General features: G+C 38.4%; 1 protein-coding gene across 7 annotated transcripts in view; it reads left to right on the top strand.

Annotated features, from left to right (window-relative positions):
* ADAM15 (ADAM metallopeptidase domain 15) overlaps positions 1-21,880 on the top strand; it is a 1,588,574-nt gene that overhangs the window by 692,290 nt on the left and 874,404 nt on the right. For all 7 annotated transcript variants that reach the window (XM_044080074.1, XM_044080071.1, XM_044080076.1 and 4 more), the window contains exon 6: positions 15,385-15,568. In XM_044080074.1, coding sequence (XP_043936009.1) covers positions 15,385-15,568 — 184 coding nt within the window. The remainder of the gene's footprint in view (positions 1-15,384; positions 15,569-21,880) is intronic.

The following is a 21,880-nucleotide window of genomic DNA, read 5'->3' as shown; positions in this document are numbered from 1 at the left end:
CTCTCCGCACTTTTTCTCCAAGACGCAGTGAGGGGCCAGGAAAATGTGGTTTTGCAACTCACAGTTGGCCTTTCAAGATGCTCAGGATGAACCCTCTTCTAGAGGTCGGGGTAGAGGGTTCAACTTCAGACGCTGCCCCAAATGCATAGGGGGTCTGCAAATTCAGGGTTCCAGGGAACCTTTCTCTGAGAAGCCCCCCCCCCCCAGTGCTCTTAAGACGCTGCCTGACTCTCCGACCCTGGAGGCAGTTGGGGGTCATTTGTATCTGCACTCTTTAGCCTGAGCAAACATTACAAAAGATCGCTGGGTGCTAAACATTATTTCCAGGGGCTGTTATGTTCCCTTTTCACAGTCTCCTCCTCTAATCAGGAGATAATGCGCCACCCCATCAGAGGGAGTTAGCTCAGGAAGAAGTGATCAAACTTCTTCAAAAGAGAGCCATCCAAGAGGTCCCCCTCAGGACAACAAGAATGCAGTACTTACTCTTGCTTCTTTTTGGTGCCAAAGAAGACTGGGGACCTGCATCCAATTCTGGACCTCAGTGTAATAAATCTGTCCATCAAGAAGTCCAAGTTCTGGATGGTCACTCTTCAGTCCATTGTGCCTCTTTTGCACAAGGATGATTGGATGTCCTCTGCAGATCTCCAGGATGCGTACTGACCTACAAAAATAAACAGGTGCTCCAGGAGACATCCCCACTTTCGTATAGGGGCCATTCATTATCAGTTCAGGACCTGGCCCTTTGGTCTCACTACAGTCCTCCGGGTGTTAAAATGCATGGCAGTGTTCACAGCTCATCTGAGACTGCAAGGGATTCCAGGTGTTTCATTACCTCAATGATTAGCTTTTCACAGTGCCTATCAAGCATTGGCTGGCTGCAGCCACTCAGTATGTGCTTCATCTGTTCGATCAGTTAGGGATCATAGTGAATCTCCCCAAATTGAATCTGATTCCATCCCAAAATTCGGAGATTCAGCTGGGCACTGTCAGAGATTGCAGTGCTTCCTGTCCGCTGTGTACATCTCATTAGATCTCATGTCCAGTGCCTTCTAGATCTGACTCGTCCCCAGGTCCCCCTTATTCTCAGAGCCTTAGTGTCTATAGCAGTGGCAGTCTGTCTGGTGCCGTTAGACAGGTTCTACATGAGGGTTCTCCAGTGAACTCTAGCAGTCCAGTGGTCTTCCCTGTCTCATCTGATGACAGCCTCCATCTGTCTCACTCCATCGTGCAGGCATCATCTCCTTTGGTGGGTTCTGTCTCCTGACCTCCAAGCAGACAGACCATCCCCCCCATGCTACCGTGACCTTGGATGCTTTTCTGTTGGGGTGGAAGGGCACTACCAGGGAAAGACAGTCCAAGGCATGTCGTCCTCAGCAGAGACCAAACTACACATAAACGTGCTGGAGATGAGCAGTCCTCCTCATGTTGCAAGCCTTTCAGGACTGCCTCCTACTGGGTACTACTGCATTTCACACGGACAACCTGGCTCCAATGTATTGGCAGGCAGACTCAGCAGGGCAATCCTGGGTCCTCACAAGTGGTCCCTGAATCCTTCAGTGTCGAAAGAAATCTTCCTTCGCTGGGGTCAGCTGAGCTGCAGTCTGTTCACTTCTCCTTACAACCACAAATGCAGCCAGTATTTCATCCTGATTCCCCCTGTCAGGAAGTTCCCCAGGGATGATCTGACTCATGATTGGCCTCCCCTTTACGCCTATCCTCGTATACCTCTCATCCCAAGAGTTCTTCAGAAAGCTCGACCCCTCAAGGCCACTTTGATCCTCCTCGCCCCCTTTTGGCCTCTGCAGGTGTGGTTTCTCCTCCTACGGTCTCATTTGAGGTACCCCCTTGGATACTAGATCCCCTTCTGGATCTGATCTCCCACCAGCTTACGACCCCCCCCCCCCCAGCCTTCATACTCTTCGTCTGACAGTGTGGTTATTCCACTTCCTGTAATCTTGAAGCAGTCCAGGCTTGCTTCTCCTGTCAAGAGCGTTATTCTGGCCTTTCAGAAGTCATCCACCAGGAAGTTGTACGCCATTAAGTGGAAAAGGTTTTCTTTTTGAGCCAAGCAGTGAAATCTGGACCCCTTCTCTGCTTCCAGTCTGGACACCATACTGTTCTTTTCTTCACTTTTTTCAAGAAGGAGCTAGCTTCTCCACTGTCAAAGTGCAATAAGTGGCTGTCTCAAACTTTCATGTTTGCGAGGCACCTACCTTTTCCTCTCGTCTTTGTAAGGCATTTTTGAAGGTGTTTTTCTGCTCCGGCCTCCTGTCAAGGATACTTCTCTTCATTGGGACTTTTCCTTTCTTCTGCAGTCTCTTACACAGAGTCCCATTGAGCCTGATGCTACATGTGACATGAAATTCTTGTCATGGAAGACTGTCTTTCTGGTAAACATAACTTCGGCAAGAAGAGTTTCAGAGTTGCAGGCTCTTTCGATCAAACCGCCTTACATGGTGTTTCATAAAGACAGAGTTGCTCTGTGAACTAATCCCTCCTTCATACCTAAGATGGCCACAGAAGCAAATGTGAATCAGTCAATTCATTTGCTGGTTTTCTTCCCTAACTTTTCTAATAAGGGGGAGTATCTGCTGCACATGCTTGACATTCATAGACCGTTAAAGTTCTAAATGGGTAGAACAAAAGGTTTCTGCAGATCTGACAGCTGTTCATGACATCCTTTTTTAACAGAAAGGGTCAGCCAGTCTCCAAAGTTACTATTTCTCATTGGATTTCACTATGCATTTCCTTTGTCTATTCTTCTAAAGGCTTGCCCTTACAAGGTCTTATCCGAGCTCATTTCACTAGATCAATGGCTACATCAGCTACCTATCTGGCCTGTCATTCCATAGATGACATTTGCGCCGCAGCCACCTGGTCTACTCCTCCCACCTTTGTCAGTCATTATAAGCTTGACATTGTCTCCAAGAACAGGGCTTTCTTTGGCATGTCCTTCCATGAGGCCACCCAGGATTTAGGGTAGCTGGGGACTCTGACCCAAGAGTAAGGAATAGTGACATGAATAACATCAGATGAAGAGTTATATACTTACCATAACCTGGCATGTATGTTATCCTCTGTCAGGATTCATCACTATCTGTCCCTCATTCCCTCGTCCTGCTGGACCTAGGGAAAGCAGAGATGTCCTGTCTGGTGGTCAAGGTCTTCCTTAGCTGCTTTCTGACTTCAGGGCAAACTCAATCTGAAGGGTTAGAGGACAGCAAGGGATCATGGGAGTGGGAGGAGCTGGTGCCTAGAAGCTGTCTACAAAGTTGCTGTCTCAGATACGATGTTGGATCCTATGACCCAAGAGTGAGGAACAGTGACATAGGATAACATAGATGGCAAGTTATGGTAAGTACATAACTCTTTTTTAATGTGGGAGGGAGTCTAGGGATTGTGTGATCATTGTTTCTTTTACTTTATTCATAAGTTTCATAAGAGGTGTACAAAGAAGGTTACTATAGTTGCGTGTAGGGGCAGTGCACTGTATAGGAGTAACAAAGAGGAATATACATCAATGTAGTCATTATTTTTTTCACTTTCCTCACAGTCACACATCAGGCATGTATGCAGATGACTGCCTTTGACGGGCAGGGATTAGAAGTGAGGCGTGCTGCGCGTATGTATGAGCGCAGTCACTTAAAATACATGACTGTGGCTATTTGAACCAGATGGATGCACAGACAGTGACTGTCTTTTTTTGGGGGGGGGGGGTTAGAGAGACAGACGGTATTCCCAGACAGGATTTGTGTATCCTCACAACAACACAACAGTTGTCTTGTTACTTTATTATGAGATACTATTTTGTCAGCTGTGAACATTAAATTTTGAGCACAACTTATGTCTACATTGAAAGCAAAAAAACAAAAAAAAAAAGACTGAAATTATTTTCTTACTTGTGATTTTTATTCAGGCCACCATTGGATTAAAAGGTAGGGGGTAGTAGTCTAAAATGCACTGTAGATCATGCATGGCTTCTGTGGGTCTCAAGTTAATTGAGTTGTTTCCTGAGTGGCTATTACTGCGTTGTTTTGGTCAGGAAGAGTGTGTTGAGTATACAAGGAAAACTGAAGTTGAACAGCAGCACTGGATTTCTTTCCATAATCATAAGTTCTGTTGCTGTCATTTAATGAAAAGGTTGTGTGAAAAGAAGAAAAAAAAACTTTAAAATGCACTTCAAAGCATATAGAAAGTCATGGCTTCTTGAAAAAGCTGAAGAGTAAGGCAAAATGTGAGAAGAGGAAGGAAAAAAGTAATGTGCATGGTGTGAGGAGCCCAAGATGAGGGAAATAAAAGGGAGTACTGGAAGGTGTGTGTGTGTGTGTGTGTGTGTGTAGGTGGGGTGGGGGTAGAAACAGTGGTCAATGCCTAGTATGCCATTTCACCCAAGTCCAGCCCATTGTTGCGATTAAATGCCAGTAACTTTAAATGCCCCAACAAGAACAGACTGATAATTGGGTTGCTGTGTTTTTTTTTTTATGCTGTACTTGTACAAAAAATCATTGTTACTACTGACAAACTATTGATTGTAGATGTGTTGTATCCAAGTACACTCTGTAAATATCCTGTACTGTTCTGTCAGCATGCAGGCTTAGCTTCAACCTGTTGACACATGCATTTAACACACAAGTCACATGCACGATATGCTCTCTGTAAAGCATGTCTTGGCCCACCTTATTGCTAGCTTTGCATATTCAGATATACATAAAAGAGAATCACTAGTTCATATGCATGAATTGCAACAGTGGAATCTGCATAAGCTATATTATTCATATCTTAACTGACACAACAGCAGGCTGATATGACCTGTAGTTCTGTTTTCTGATATTGCTAGTTAGTGCCACATTATTAGAACTGTGTGGTACCTGCAGTATTGGACTTTATATAACTTATTCTGTAGTGTGTCTTTCTGCGTAACCAGTACCCATATCCTTTGTTACTTAAAACTGCTGCAGTACTTTAGAAATGGTCCACTTTGCCAGTAATTTCTGGACTGTCTGCATGTGTGAGCATGGAGGAAGGACAATTTCAGTAGTGGGTTGTACTATACCTTGTTTTCTGGATCTCACCGTAAGGTATTCTGCTTTATTTGGTTAGTAAAATGTAAACTTAGTTTTCCTGAATTGGTAGAATATGTCAGTTAAGTGCCAGATGAAACCGCAAACCTGATTTCCTGTGAAGCTTTTCAGACTTTGCTATTCTTGGGTTAACAAAGGGCCACTACTTTTGAGAAAAGGATATTTAAGGTGTGGACCGTGCTTTTTTGCCTTTGTCTAAGGATTGCCGCTTCTGTCATATATCATCAGATAGAAGGGCTAAACCCAGCTCTTCCTTTCTACTGCCTGACTTTCTGTCTTTGGAATGTGACAAGTATTCTGTTTCCGCTTTCTGGGTTTTGTGTTTATGGGATTCCCCAATTAAAAAGAGCACTTTCTGAACAGCTATGGAGCCACTAATACCAGATGAAGATTGTAGGTACTTCCCTAGGGTGAGTTATGGATAGTTTCCATTCTGAAATATAACTTGCTGGAAAAACAGAAAAACATGTGAGTGCTTGTACACACACACACACACACACACACACACACACACACACACACACACACACACACACACACACAGACACAGACACAGACACAGACACACACAGACACACACACACGCTTCGAAACACCCTAATGTCAGCACAGTAACAAAACAAATTTGGGTTGCGTTGATGTTTTTAACTGAGAATCCTGGCTCCAATAGCCATGCCAATTATTTATGCCAATTTTGAAATTGCATAGTACCAGGAAAAGACATATTCCCCAACCCCGGAGATTGTGCAGTCTTGTCATCTGTCGACCATCTGTTTTTGTCTCCTTTAAAGACTAAGTAAGTGCTCCCATATATGTATATATGTGTGTGTGTTGGTGTAGATGTATGTATATGTGTGTGTGTGTGTCTTGTGTGTTTGTATATGAAATAAAAGTATGCATATTGTGTGTTTTTGACTTCTGGATTTTTTTTCCTCATCTACCAACTGTTGTTATGTGGTGTACATGTGCCCCTCCTTAGTGTCCACGGCAAGATGTGTGGGAGATGGTGGCATCCTTTTATACAAACATCCAAAACAGTAAGGGATGCTCCTCCTCCCCCACTGTCTGTACAAGACGTGCATTTCTAATCCTTTACTGCAGATAGTGATCAGCATGCCTGTTTGTGACGTTTATGTGAGCTGCTGTTAGGCCTTCTGCAGCTTAATAAATTAAGCCTAGTGGTATACTCTTTGTGTGATTGTACTTTGGTTTGTTATTTCTCTTATGGTTCTCAAGGAAAGGGTAGGAGCAAACTCATAGGAAAAAATGGGAATTGTGGGAATGATGCATACAGGGGAGGCATAAGGTTTAAAAGAAGGCAAGACTTAAATGAGCTATGTGATGATTGGGTAAATTGTTTGCAACTGGGAGTGTATCATTATGGTTTGTGATGTAAAATGCTTGCAACTATGTGTAGGTGTGGTTTGTTTTCATTTATATAAATGTATAATTGCTTATGGTGTAACTGATGGTTTAGTAAAACTGTTTCTTGTTTAATAAAGCAGGAATTTAATAATTTATGTAATGTTTACAAATCTGACAGCCAAATCTAAGAGTAAAAAGGTCACACACATAAACCAAGAAAAACCCAGCCAAACTAGAGTTTTCACTGTGTGATACCTTAAACCTCTTGTAGTAGAGTTGTATGGCATATATGCAAATGACCTGTTAAAGACATCACATTTTTCATTAATATGGCTTATATGTCCATGAATTTATACACTTTCTGCCTAAGTCTCTTAGGTTTGGATGTTAGTTGGGATATTTTGCAGACACCTTGATGATTACGGAAATCAGCTGGGTTGTTGACCCTGTGTATCTAAAGATGGCTGAACATTCCACGTATGCTCTGCTGATGGGGCCATAAGAAGGCTGAAACATGTATGTCCATAGCTAGTTGGGTTTGGGTTTATTGGCCTGAATGTATCCACATAGACTTAAAAAAAAAAAAGTAAAAAATCATGGACATTTGTAAGCCATATTGCTGAAACACTTGATGTCCTTAAGAAGTCATTTGCATAGATCCCATGAGCCTCTGTAACAGGAAGTTTAAGGTATCACACAGTGAAAACTCTAGCTTGACTGGGGTTTTCTTGTAGTTTTTACTAATTGGTTTGTCTGTGTGACCTTTTTACTGTTAGGTTTGTGTTGTGTGTGTGTGTGTGTGTGTGTGTGTGTGTGTGTGTGTGTGTGTGTGTGTGTGTGTATATATATATATATATATATATATATATATATATATTATATATGCATGTATAATATATATGTATGTGTATATTTATATATATATATATATACACGTATAATATATATGTATGTGTATATTTATATATATTTATATATATATATATATATATATATATATATATATATATACATATATATCCATGTTTAATATATATATATATATATATATATATATCCATGTTTAATATATATATATATATATATATATATATATATATATATATATATATATATATATATATATATATATATCCATGTTTAATATATATATATATATATATATATATATATGTGTGTGTGTGTGCATGTATAGAAATATGCCTTGTGTGTGTGTATGGATGTATGTATGTGTTTATGTATGTATCTAAAATAACCATCATCACAGTACTTTGGAAGGATGTTGAAACTTGCAGAATGGTGTGCGTGTCTTTGCCAGGCCCAAGGCTAAGGGCAAACATGTAGTAGTTGTAGTAAATTCTTGTGAAGGATGTGATGCACGATTAGTGTATGTTCTAGCACTTGGACTGGTGGGGATTAGTTACAACTAGATTTTACTGAATGTAGAAACTGAAAATCATGGCAAAAATTAGGAGATGCAGCACATAGCAGGATAAAAGCACTCTCATTAAACTAAACAAACAACTCTGAGGACAAATAAAGTCTACCAAAGCTGAATTTGAGGTAAGTTTGGCCTCCCAGGTCAAGGGCACCCACAAAGCATTCTTTAGCTATGTCTGCAACCTCAAAGGCAATACGCAGTTGTGTACAGAGCTCATTGTAAATGGAGCCACCTATACTGAGCCAGAAGACATAGCAAACCTCCTGGCTGATAAATTCAGCTGAAACTTTACCCCTTTCTCCCCCTCAACTTTCCCTTGGGAAATAACATCAAATATAACTCCCCCTACTATCACTAGGGAACGGGTCCTTAATGCTCTCTCTAAGACCAAGAACACAGCCTCAATGGGCCCAGATAGTATCCTAGGATGCCTTCTACATAGCATGAAACATGACCTATCATGGCCTCTGGAGTTACTATTTAACTGTAGCCTCCAAGCAGGTTTCATACCTCATGAATAACGAAAGGCAACAGTCATCTCTCTGCACAAAGGTGGGCAATCTACAGACCCTGGAAACTATAGACCCATAGGTCGAACAAGTTTTATGTGTAAAGCCATGGAAACAGTTGTCATGGAGATGATCAGTAGAGATATAGTAAGCCTGCAGACACTGGACCCAACACAGTTTGGTTTCATCAAGGGCAGATCATGCCTACTCAACCTGGTGGACTTCTTTGAGAAGATCATTAAAGCAATGGATGAGGGCAAAATTGTTCACACTGCCTACCTTGACCTGGCCAAGGCATTTGACACAACAGCCCACTCGGGCATTGTTGAGAAACTCAAGAGGTTAGGTACAAACCCGTATGTCACCTGGTGGGTAGCCAACTGGCTCACACACAGGACCCAGGAGGTTAGAATTGAGGAGTCTACCTCTACAAAGAGGCCAGTCACAAGTGGTGTCCCTCAGGGATCAGTCCTTGGACCGCTTCATTTTGGCATTTACATCTCAGAAGTCAAGGCCAATGTCATTGGTCTCTGGCTGACTAAATTTGCAGATGGTTGCAAATTAGGAGCTGCCACTGAATCTCACACTGACACAAATGTCCTCCAGGAGGAGCTGACACAAACAAACAACTGGTGTCAGAGCCATGGACTAAAACTAAATGCCAAGAAATGCCTAGTAGTATCCTTTGGGAAGTCATAGATAGGTTCATAGGTTGGTACTAGGCTATAGGCCCTAGGACCTATACAAGCTTAGCCATAACAATTCCCTGGCTATTTCTTCCCACACTATGTACTTCCTGGACCCCTGTCTAGCAGGGCGACTGACGTGATCCCCGGGGTGAATTTCCCATCTCCCATCCAATCGTCAAGGTTCTTTTTGAAGAGGGCCAAAGAGGCACTCTGCTTGACATGTATGGGCAGTCTATTCCAGAGTCTGGGGAGTGCCTGGGCCAGGAACCTATCCCTCCAGCATGTTTTGTTTATTGTGATGACAAGGTTTAGATCCCTGGAGTGTGTGGCTTTGAGGGATTGGGATTTCTTTAAGTGTAGCATGTCCAACAGATCTGGTTTTGACATGGCCTTGTATGTTAAGTAGAGATCGCCTCGGAGTAGACAATATGCGACAGAGTATAGCTGGAGTTTTTTTTAAGGCGGTCAGCATAGGGCATCTGCTTTAGGCCTGTGATTCTTTTAGTGAGGTATTTCTGCGGCCTTTCCAGTTGTTGCAGGTGTCTTGAGAGGTACATACCAAATGGGGCATTGTATTCTATAATGGGTCTAATGAGGGATGAGAACAGTGGGACAATGACCTCCTTTTTTCTGGATGAAAAGCCCTTAGTGATGAGGTGTGCCACATAGAAGGATTTCCTGACTGTTGTGGCGATGTGGTTATCGAAGGTGAGACCACTGTCCACCTGTGTCCCTAGATCTCTTATCCCACTTTCAGTGTTTAGTGTACTGCCACCTATGTGGTAATTCACGGCTACATGTTTTTTCCCAAAGGGGATAACTATACATTTCTTGGCATTGAGCTTGAGCCCACGGCTCTGGTACCAAGCATCTGTTTCTGTAAGGCCCTTTTGTAGAGTATCCACATCATTTGGAGATTCAATAATGGCTCCCAGTTTGCAGTCACCTGCGAACTTTGTTAGCCAGAGTCCCTTAGTATTGGCCTGTACTTCAGAGAAGTAGATACCAACCAAGAGTGTTCCCAAGACTGAAACCTGAGGTACTCCACTTGTCACTTGTCTGGAGCTGGATTTGGAGTCAGTTACTTTTACAGTGTGGGTTCTGTCAGTAAGCCAGTTGGCAACCCATCAAGTGACGTAGGGATAAATGCCAAGCTTAGTAAGTTTATCTATTATTCCAGAGTGGGGGATGGTGTCAAAGGCCTTGGTGAGGTCCATATAGGCTGTGTGGGACTGCCTTACCTTCGTCCATGGCTCTGGAGACTGATTCAAAGAAGTCAGTCAGGTTCAGGAGACAAGATCGGCCCTTCACGAACCCAAACTTGGTGGGGTCCATTGTTTGAAGGTTGCCAGTGTCTTTGTTTATAAGTTCCATGATAATACGTTCCATGGCCTTGCAGATCAGGCTCGTCAGACTGATAGAGCAGTAATTCCCGGGATCCAAGATGGATCCCCCCTTTTGGAGTAGGATAACTGTAGCTGTGCGCCACTCAGTGGCCATGAAGCCTGAGGTGAGGCTATGATTAAACAGGACACTTAGGTGAGGTGCCAGTTCATTTTGTAGTTCATGTAGTACACAGCCCAAGATGTTATCTGGTCCCATGGATGTTGTATTCTTAGCTTTGGAGAGTGCGTTTTTTTACCTGTGTGGCTGTTATTACCGGAATTTGGCAATCTTCTGATATTGAGATGGGCCATTTAGGGGGTGAGAGGGGGGTGAAGTTGGCACTGAATCGATCTGCCAGGATATTGGCAATATCCTTGGGATCAGTATATTTAATGCCATTCTGTTGTAGCTCAGAGCAGATCTGAGCATTGCCATTTAGATTCTTGACATAGTTATAGAATGCCTTGTGGTTGTCTTTGGAATCTTTGGCAATTTTATATTTATAACTAGCTTTGTAGGATTTTATGTGGGATCTCAGCTTCTTACTGAGGTTGGTAAGGGAGTTTTTTGCATCCTTTGATTTTCCTCTTTTCTGCAACAGTTTCTTCCTTTTGTTGTAAAGTTTGTTTATAGCAGGGGATCACCAGATTGACTTAATTTTTTTTTTTTTGATCAGAGCATCTTGGTTCTATTTGGGATGGCGCGATTCATGCATGAGTGGATGTGTGCGTACAGTACCTTAGTGTAGGACTCCACAGTTGAACTTTCAGTTCCCGTCTGCATGGGAGTCATGAAGTTTGTCACTTCTCACTTGAGTAGCCTGAAGTTGGCTTTGGAAAAGTTTTTTATGGAGGTTTCCTTACTGGGGATGAGGGTGGGATGTGGATGTTAAGGGTGATTAGCTTATGGTCTGACCTGACCAGCGAGGGGGTGACCATAGGTGTGGAGCATCGATTTCCCATGTTGGTAATGGCCTGGTCTAGGATATTGGAGCCCCTGGTGGGATAATGGATTAGTTGATCCAGGTTGTTGGAATTTATGAATTCCAAAAACCGTTGGGCAAAGGTTTTGGTACACAAGTATTTTTCCCAGTTAGTGGCAGGGTAGTTGAAGTCACCCAGTATTAGGGTGTTTGGTTGTATCTTAATATTTTCCAGTATGTTTACAAAGGTGTTGTGAGTATCTTGGGGCATGGTGGGGTATCTGTAGCAAGCTACAATTTGGATTGCAGTCTTACCTAGTGTTAGTTGCACCTGGAGAATTTCAGATGCATTGTGTTGGGCAACTAGCCTGGTGGTGTGAATATGGACACTCCTCCACCTTTAGCTTTTCAGTCCTAGTTTGGTTGCCGAAAAGTGTGGTAAGAGTCGCAGCCTGGTATTGCAGGGCTGCTCTCTGGAGTCTTGAACCAGGTCTCAGTTACTGCACAGATATTGATGTTCTCCATTTTTAGGAGTGCCTCGAGAGTGCATTTTGAGGTTTAGACTTCTAGCACTGAGTAGCATTACCTTCAGATTTTGCATGCTTGTACCTGTACAGTGGTGGTTTTGTCCTTTGAACTTTGCCTAAAAAAGGCATTATAGGGGTGGCAAGATCCTTAGCTAGCAACCTGAATCCCAGGGGCAACAGGTGCAGACCATCTCTGGCAAAGCATTGTGGTCTGTCAGTCATGTCGTCCCAGGCAGACAGATACTGGATTCCCTTTGAATGACTCCAGAAGCTTAGCCAATTGTTGAAGTCAGTCATTTTGTCCTTATATTGTGGTATCATTCTGGGCGAAGGCAGGATGCTGCTCAGGGCTAGGGTCATACCTGCCTGGGCCACATGATTCGAGAGCTCTTTCATGTAGTCCAGGGAGATCTCAAGTCATTCACTCCAACATGGACAATGACAGAGTCATATTTGTACTTGTTGTGGCGTGACTTGAGTGCATGTGATATGTGGCGGATCCTGGCACCTGACAGGTAGCTGACTGTAATTTTCTCCTTGTTCAGCCTGGTGAGTGGGACATCAGTGTGCCTGACTATAGAGTCACCTATGACTGAAGTGTTAGGTACATTGTCTTGCCTTAGGGGCTGTTGCTGGGTGATACACTGGTGTTGTGAGCTATGTGACACTTTGTGATTGGTGTTTGTTTGCATTTTAGCTTCGGAGATCCTTGTTGCTTGTGCTGGGTACAGTTAAGCGCCTCCGCATATGTGGATATAGTGTTACAATGTGTGGGTGTTGGTGGTGTGGGTTTAGAAGGGCTATGTGTTGCTTGAGGTGTAGTGCGGGTGTTAAACTTCTCCTCTTGACTGTCTGGCACAGTCTTGGGTGGAGAGAGCTTTGCCTCCAGTTTAGGTATGTAAGTGCATCTTTCACAGGTTGTAGTGTTGGGTGGTAAGAGGAGAGGGTTGTTTGTGGACATGACACAATTGCTGCATTGCCACAGTATGCCCATCACCAGAAGCTGACCCTTGGACATGCCTGGTTTGGTGCTTTTTTTTGTAAAGTACAGGAGCTGTTTTCCCCTACCTTAACAAGCTATTTTGCAATTATAGGCTGTTTAGTGCATATGATTAATTTCTTCTTATTAACAAGGAGAGTTGAGTGCTTGTATTAGTTTATGACTTCCTAGTGCTTTCCAGCAGGTATTAGAGCAAGCAAGATGCTTAAATGTAAGATGAAAAAAATGTTTATCCTAAACACTGCAGTGTGCACTAGAGAAGTTAGATGTGAAGGTAGGTAACTTAAGTTTTACCTGTCTAAAAAGTTAAGTTTTAGTGGGGGGTCACTATTTTTAAAACAGCAAGATAGACTGAAAGGGGGTGGTCAATTTTGTATTCTGGTACTATGGAATACAGTAGGATGGCCAATAAATTTAAATAGTTGAAGGGGAGTGATTTCACAAAATGATAATTTTGTGCTTACTCACACAAGCCAGTGAAAGCAGAGAGGAAATGAGATATATAATCAAATTAACATAAGAGGCAGGCAACTAGAAAGATAGTGGTATTTAAGAACAGAATAGTAACAGGCTGGGCGGGTGGTAAAAAAATTCTGCCTGACTCACAAGAGACAAAGCTGTAGTCTTTTTTTGAAGTTTTAATATTCAGTTATAAGCAGACTACAAATAAAACACAAGGTAAAGAAAACAAATCACAGTATTCATGATATAAAAAGGCAATAAAGTAATACAAAATACAACAAATAAAAAGCAAACTAACCTTTCCTTCACAACAAAGTGTAGCAGAGTCTGGGTGAGCCTTTCCTAGTAAAGCTCTAAAATGTTTTATTTTACCCCTTAAATAGAAGTTTTAATTCCTGGCTCCACCCCCTCAGTTCACAAATGATTAACCTTAAGTGACCTCTTTTATCTTATGTATGAGTCCTTAATTGATCGGTTCTAATTTCTGCTGATTGACAAGAGACAGAGCTGTGGTCTCTTTTGAAGTTTTAATATGCATTTAAAAGCAGACTACAAGTAAAACGCAAGGTAAAAAAAAAAATTATCCCTGGTAACTATCATATTGACAACACACCCTTTAGAGTTGACCCAGTAGTCAAGGACTTAGGGATATACACAGATAGTAATCTATCCTTTGACCATCATGTGTTTGCAGTGGTGAGGAAATCATTCTGTATTGCACAACTTATAAACAAGGGTATGGTGTCTAAGTCCAAGGAAGTCATTGTTCCATTACATTCGGCATTCATCAGACCTGTCATTGAGTACAGTGCCCCCTTTGGTATGTAACTAACCAAGAATATCCAACAGCTGGAATGCCCACAGAGGTTTCTCACTAAAAGAATACAGGGCTCAAGTAAAATGTCCTATGCAGACCACCTTGAGGCCCTATCCCTGTATTCTGTCTCCTACAGGCTTTTGAGGGGAGATTCTTGCCTGGCGTACAGGGCATTGTTCGACCCCACTCTGTTGGACCTCCTGCATATCCACAAAACTAACACCAGAATTGCCTGTTTTAAAGACTTAAACCTTACCTGTGATATAAGTAGGTGCTGCTGGAGAGACAAGTATGTATCCCAGAGACTCCTGCATCTATGGAACAGGCTCCCCATCCATTTGAAGCAGAGTTCCTCCCGAACCCAATTCAAGTGCAACTTGGACAATTGGATGGGAAACCAGAAATTTATTCCTGGTTTGGCACCTGTGACACAGATAACCTGTAAATGGTTCATCTCCCAAGCCCCTGCTTACACTTATCAAGGCTATCAGAACTTGTGAGAAATCTGGGATGCATGGCTAGGCTTAAAAAGGCTGTTGTGGTCATTAGCCTAGTAAGCACCTGTGAACCTTTTAAACGTAATAGTCTTTGTGCTCTTTAATGAGATTTAGCTCTGTGCTGAAGGGTTGAAATTATTTCATTCAGAATGCCTGTTTTATGCAAACAGTAACTTAAGGTATTCCCTACTTCCTTGCTAAAGTAATACCATGAGTAATTCAGGAGAAACCATGTAAATTACTTAAATAAAGGCCCCATAATTAATAGAGATATAGAAACTATATGAGTCTGTTGTGTTGTTTTAAACAAACACTAAGGAGGTAGTTATTGCAGAGCAGGAAAAATATTTGTGTGATCCAGGCTTTAACAGGAGTTGCACTGTTTGTGTAGATAATTGCTTGCTACAGTTTTGCACTTACAGTACAATTGCATTGCAGTCTTAAAATGAGAGTCTTTGCTTTGCTGATGATCTGTTCATAGCCAGTAACGTTGTACATGCACTGATGATCCACAGTGGGTTGCAAATTTTATTTTGTAGTTTGTGTTTTAACGAAACCTACTGTGTATTCCATTTAATTACAGAGTAAGTTCTGTGTACTGTGATACATGCATTTGTCTCTACATTTCAGTTTAGTGAATAAATTATGCCTGTTTTGTATACAACATATTGTATTTTTTCTCTTTCAGTGGCTTGATTGTGCTGAATGACAACAGGAGTTACACTATTGAACCCATCCACGAGGATCAGAATGAGAAGCATGTGATCTCCATAGTGAAGTATAACCCATTTGATGTCCACAAATGTGGCCTGTCTCATTCCCATGAGCCTCTGAAACATCCTTTCCAGCAAGAGAAACATCATATTCATCGGGTATGCATCAACAGCTTGTCACTAAGAAAAATCACACGTGCAATTTGGTTTTTCATAGATGGGTCACGTATTTTTTTTTATTTTCTGCCAGCCATTACTTGCTGTGATATGCTTGGACTCCCTCACATATTAAGTAAGATTATATTCAACACTGGAGGATAAACAACTGAGTTGTCTGTTAAGAATTTTAGTGGCATTCCCAGAAATTCACTTCAGAAGTTTATATTTAAATTAACTAAACACATAATACTTTGCAACTCCCATGTTTATACCATTTCTGTCTCTGCTTGAACTGAAAATATTTGAATTATATTTATCTTTGAATTTATATGTATGCTTTTTGTGTTTTTTTTCCTTTAGTATACTGTGATTTTTGTTTTGCTTTTCTCCCCAGGATTCCACTAAAAAGAGGCGTTGTTTTTCAGTCAAACTTTCCTTTTTCTAATTTTTATTTGGTTTTAAAACAATAAAACAAATCAGTTATAAAGCAAACAAATGACTGTTACATAGGTCCACAGCTAATCAATACGTGAAAGCTATACATGTCAGCAACAAGCAAGTCTTTAAGATTAAGCCAAGATTTATATGAATGTGTACTATTAGAAGTTCTCATATTTATAGTATTCAGTTCATTACCGCAAGCAGTTTTGCCATACTAATAAATTTAACACTGGGGGGATGTAACTTTTCTGCTATTTAGTAATTACTTTTATTGCTATAGCAAGAATAGACCAAAGAAGAGACAGGTTTTTGGAATTATCTCAGCAATCAGAGCATTAAATCAAACTAAAGATGTAGAAATATTGCATCTATCTGACCGTAGAGATTGAATTAAGTTATTAATTTCTTTCCAAAAATGGGAGATGACGTCACATCCGCATATGCGCTCAGTCAGCTATTATTTCAGAATCACATCTCCAGGATTTAATTCAGTTTGATTTATATATATTTGTAATTTTAATAGGAGTGACAGATGTTTTGTATAAAACTTTTCAAGTAAAAATTTTCCAGTCTAATGAAGATGTAATTTTATCTGCAGATTTTAATATTATTTTCTTGTGTTCTTCAGAGGACTCTTCATTATTAACTTTTGAGGAGTAGTTCCATGTAAAATCTAACGTAATAATTTTATATATTTGCGACATTATTATTGATATTTATTAAGAATTCCAGTAATTTTAGGAACAATTTCTTATCTAGGTTAAATATATTAATCTCTGTGTTCATAGTCTCTCTAAATGTTTGCAAATTTAACCACTTCTCAGAATCTTGATTGTGTTTGGACCTTAAATTTCCAACAGTAAGTATCTCAATACCATTTAAGCATTGATGCTAATAAATTAAGTTTATTTGTTCTTTTAATACTAGCATTTTATTGAAGTTCTGAGTTTATAACAGTCATTTGTATATGCAAGTGGCAACATAGAAAATTTTAAGTCTTTAGTACAGTGGTTAGAATATGTAAAATTTTGGAAAGAGGAAATTATGTTATTTAAATAAGGAATTTGAGAAGAAGGTCTAATTCCATTTATGCAAAAATCTTTTAATAACCAGATAAAATATTAGGGACTATTTGTTTATGACTTGGTTGTGATATATTTATTAATTGCTAATAGTATTTTGTGATATATTTGTTTCCATTTTGAATCGTAAGATGAATTTATCCACAAATTGTTGAAGTAGCATACAATTGAATATCAGGGAATCCTGTTCCACCATTATCCTAACCTTTCTGTGCCAGTCACAGAAAATTCTTGGTGTATTAGAATGCCAAAAAAAAGTAGAATATTATTTATCTTGTTCATCAATTTTTGTGGGGGGAGAGAGTAATAAGGATAGTAAGACCAGCAATATTTTAGGGAGAATTACCATCTTGTAAGCATTAATCATTCTTCCATGGTAGAGAAGAATTTGTTCCAATTTGTGACTAAACTTAAATTTTTTTTCAACAACCTGTTGAAAAGCTTGCATCATTTCTTTGCTATTAGACATAATGGTTATACCAAGGTATATCATTTGATTGCTATTCCAATTGAAGTTAGAATATTTTATATGATTTTTTTATTTTTATTAATTAATAATATACTTGTTTTATTATGATTAAATCTTAAATTAAAGTTTGAGATTTCTTCAAACGGACTCATAGAACTAATTATATGTTCTAATGAAGTCTCCATATTTTCTATTGTTAGTAAAATATCATCAGCAAAGAGCTGAATCTTTATTTTGAAATCTTATTTTATTTTGATACCATTCATTTTCTTATTGGATCTAATGCTATTAGCAAAAGGTTCTATAGACAATGCAAAAAGTAAAGGTGACAATGGACTGCCTTGTTGTGTTCCTTTTTGTAATTTAAAATAATTAGAAAGAAAAGAACCTAGTTAACTTGAGAACAAGAGTTATTGTATATCTTAGAATTTAATGTAATTTGCTCAGGTGAGAAATTACACACTTTGTGTTTTAAACAGGTGCGACCAATTAACTGTCAAAAGCTTTATCTGAATTGAGACTAACGATAGAAAGTTATTTTTAATTGTTTATGTACAGTCTGTTAATGTGTGTATTCTTATTACATTATACTGTACATGTCTTTTAAAATAAACAGAGTTTGATCATTATTAATTAGTTTAGGTATAAGATTAATTCTGTTAGCTAAAATGGGCATGACCATCTTATAACCCATATTTAAAATTGAAATGGGATCTGTATGATGAGCACTTTTTAGGATCCTTATCTTATTTTAAAAGAGGTGATATAAGGGAATATTTCCATGAAGTGGGTTTTTTTATTTTTTTATTTCTCCTTATACCTTATCTTGTATTTTCACTGCATCAGCCAATAGTGTTTTGTATAGTTTTAGTGTAAGGCCATCTAAGCCTGGCACCTTATTATTTTTTTAACTTTTTTATTTGATCTTTTATTTCTGTTGGTGAATGGTCTATCAGTTTGTTTTATTTTTTCACTTGTTATTTTATTATTTACATTTTCCCTTAGAAAAGGTTAAGCTATATCATCATTATCTAGGTTATTTGTATTATTATTTATATTTTTATAAAATATTTTAAAGGCCTCAAGAAATACCTTTAATATCTGTTTTTTTTCCTTATTATTTATATTTGTTATAATTTCTTTGATATGATTTAGTTTATTCATTTTCTTTGATCTAAGAGCAAGTTTATGCAAGCTTAAAGGGTTACTGAATATGCCTGAAGTTTGTTTTTCCAGGTTTATTGAAACTTTATGATTTAGAATTTTGACATATTTTCTATTTAAGTTTTTAACTCCAGGCTGACTGATAATGTCATTTGGTTTTAGATTTATCATTAGTGTATCTATTTTGGCATGTGGTGTATTCAATTATTTGTCCCTTTCTCTTGTTTTACTAATATACCAGCTTGTAACTCTTCCATTTAAGTAAACTTTTAGTGAATCCTACACAACAGTGTTAGATACTTCACCATTCATGTTTATTTCTACGAAATTTTTGATCCCTTTAACATACCAATCCTTGGATCCCTTTATATTAATAATGTACGCTGGTAGTCTCCTGTGATGTATTACATCGTCAGTTTTTAAAGTAATATTAAAGATTATAGCATTGTGGTCCAATAATGGACATGAAACTATTGAAACTTCTCTGATATGTAATAATAGATTGTATAACAAAAATGTTGTCAGTATTTGTTTGTGTTCCATATCTGTATGAATGATGGATAAATTAAAGTGAGTTTGTTTTTTTTCTTAACTCATATATATCCTCTAAATTCAGTAAATTTACAAAATGTAAGTGTTTGGCTGAAGATGTGATTCTCAGCTTTCTATCTGCATTGGAATCTTTGTCTGATAAAATACAATTAAAATGACCAACCATTATGACTTCACCTTTCCTGTAATAGGCTATAGTGTCTGTTATTTTTTTACATCTTTAGTTCCGACCCCTGGAAATCCAGTAAGAGTTCTCCAATATGTATAGTTTTCTGTTCCACTCAGTTATAGCAATGCTTAACATACTATTTTTTTTATCAATATAGGTATATTTTACTTTAGGCATTACTGGTAAGTTCTTCCATAAAATGAGAGTGCCTCTTTTTTTAGCTCGAAAGCTGGAGCCTGCTGAAACAAACTAATTCTTTAATGAAAGTTTATTTACATTTTTATTAAGTAAATTTGTTTCCTATAGATATACTATTTGAGCTTTATGTAATTGCAAGTGTTTTAGCAGACTCCCCCTCTTTACTGGATTATTCAATCCATTAATTTTAATAGGTATACATTTAAAGTCCGACATTTATGTAAGAGAGAAAAAAACGGGTATAATGAAAACACATTACTGATTATATACTTTATAAGAATATAAAATCTTCAGCTATGGACAAAACATTTGAAACAAAAAATACCTAATGATATAACCTTAAAACATTCTACCATGAAATAACATATTTCTAGTTTGTTGAAAAAGATGAACAAACTACCTGTCAATCTCCATTAGACTAACAATGCTTAGCTCATGCTTCTGATTCATATTAATATGTCTCATATTTTTGTATGCATCATCTTTAAAAAGCCCATATTTATGTGTCTCATATTTTTACTAGGAATTATCTTAAAAAAGTCCATCAGTGAGTTGTTATGAATAAGAAAACTTAAACAGAATCTTTATTATAAGTTGACCAAACTGAGTATCTCTACAGTAATGTTTTCCTATACCTTACATTATCTCCATAGTCTACTATAGGGAGGAGGTTCATTGTTATTTTCATATTTATTAATTTGTAGGTCACATGATTTTATGTTTTTCTATTTTATTTACTGTGTGTAAAGTTGTTCATAGGATCAAGTTCATAAGTTAGTAGTAGGCTAATTGCCTTTGTGGGCTATTGCAACCCAGCCTGTTACCCCCGTGTGAAAATCAAACCCTGCACCTTGTGCCTATAAGGTGAACACCTTAGCCAATATGCCATCCTCCCACTCTTTTAGACATAGTCATATTCTTTAACTATATACATATTTACTTATTCTGATTTCTTTCTATTTCTGTTTATATTCTATGTCTTGTACTATTACTATATTCCTAGGTTTTATATTTTAGCTATAATCCTAGTGTAGAATATCATAATAATAGAACATTTATATTTAGCCTTATATATTTGATACTGTCTAGTCTAGTACTGCTGTTAGAATCCATCTCATTTTTTCCTCACATTATGTCGAATAGTATCTGAACAAACATCTGAAACTTTCCATAATAAATTGTTCTGAGATATTAAATTTTGTTATCATGAAAAAGAGATAATAGCGAGATACAATCCTAATTTTTTTTATTAGAAGTGTCTTTCTATAGGCCAGTAGTTAGACTGTCCTTTTGGTGTACTGCAATCATTCAGAACTATTCAATAACTGACATTATTTGCTTATCTAACTTGTATTCATTGACATCTTAGCATATGATTCAAAATATTATGATTATTTGCTTTTAGACAGGAAGAAGTAACCCGGACAGTTCTCAGAATTTTCAGAACTCCTGCAGCATCACAAAAGTGCTAAATACTCTAATTAAGCTGCCTCAAGCTAGCCCTCAGGACAAGGGCTTGCAAATGAATAGTTTTATCAGCTACAATTCACACAAAAATGAGTGAATCTAAGCCACCTCTGCATTATGCATCAATCTCTCAAACCTTTCCAAACCACGAAAAAAAACAAAACAAACAAAAAAAAACCAACCAAAATCATTTTGAAGTATCTTAACCACTAAACAGCTATTGTGTTTAAAGAAATAACATTTAAAAATTCAGTAAGCGCTATTTGTATGAGATGTTTAATATAAAAGACTGTCATTTTTTAAAGGAGACACAGCATATAAACTTGCATTAAAAGATTGACAGTTATGTATGATCCAGGTTTAACTTGTAAAAATATGAATGTTAACTAAGTATTTGATAACATTCCAATAATAATTTTTACATATGTAAGAAACTATATTTTTTATACTTTGTTTATAAAATGGCATAACTTTCTTGAGTGCTATTACATGTCAAGTGTGCTATCAGTAGTGAGCATTCAGAACTGTATAATAACTGACAGTGGTTTAGAATGCAATTCACCGTCTTTTGCTTATTTTCTGACTTTTATTATGTGACATTTTAGAATGTGATTCAAAATGTTGTGATTATTTACTGTTAGACAGGAAGAAGTAACGTGGACAGTTCTTAGAATTTTCAGAACTCCCTCTGTGTCACAAAAGTGCTGATGACTCTAAATTGTTTCAAGCTGGTTTTCATGATAAGGGCTTTAAAATGAACAGTCCATCAG

This window comes from Protopterus annectens, chromosome 8.part0 (genome assembly GCF_019279795.1).
Source record: "Protopterus annectens isolate FY-2018-M chromosome 8.part0, PAN1.0, whole genome shotgun sequence".
Classification (NCBI taxonomy): domain Eukaryota; kingdom Metazoa; phylum Chordata; order Ceratodontiformes; family Protopteridae; genus Protopterus; species Protopterus annectens.
Note: the sequence above shows the minus strand (reverse complement) of the source record. Positions and strands in the feature narration are given on the sequence as shown.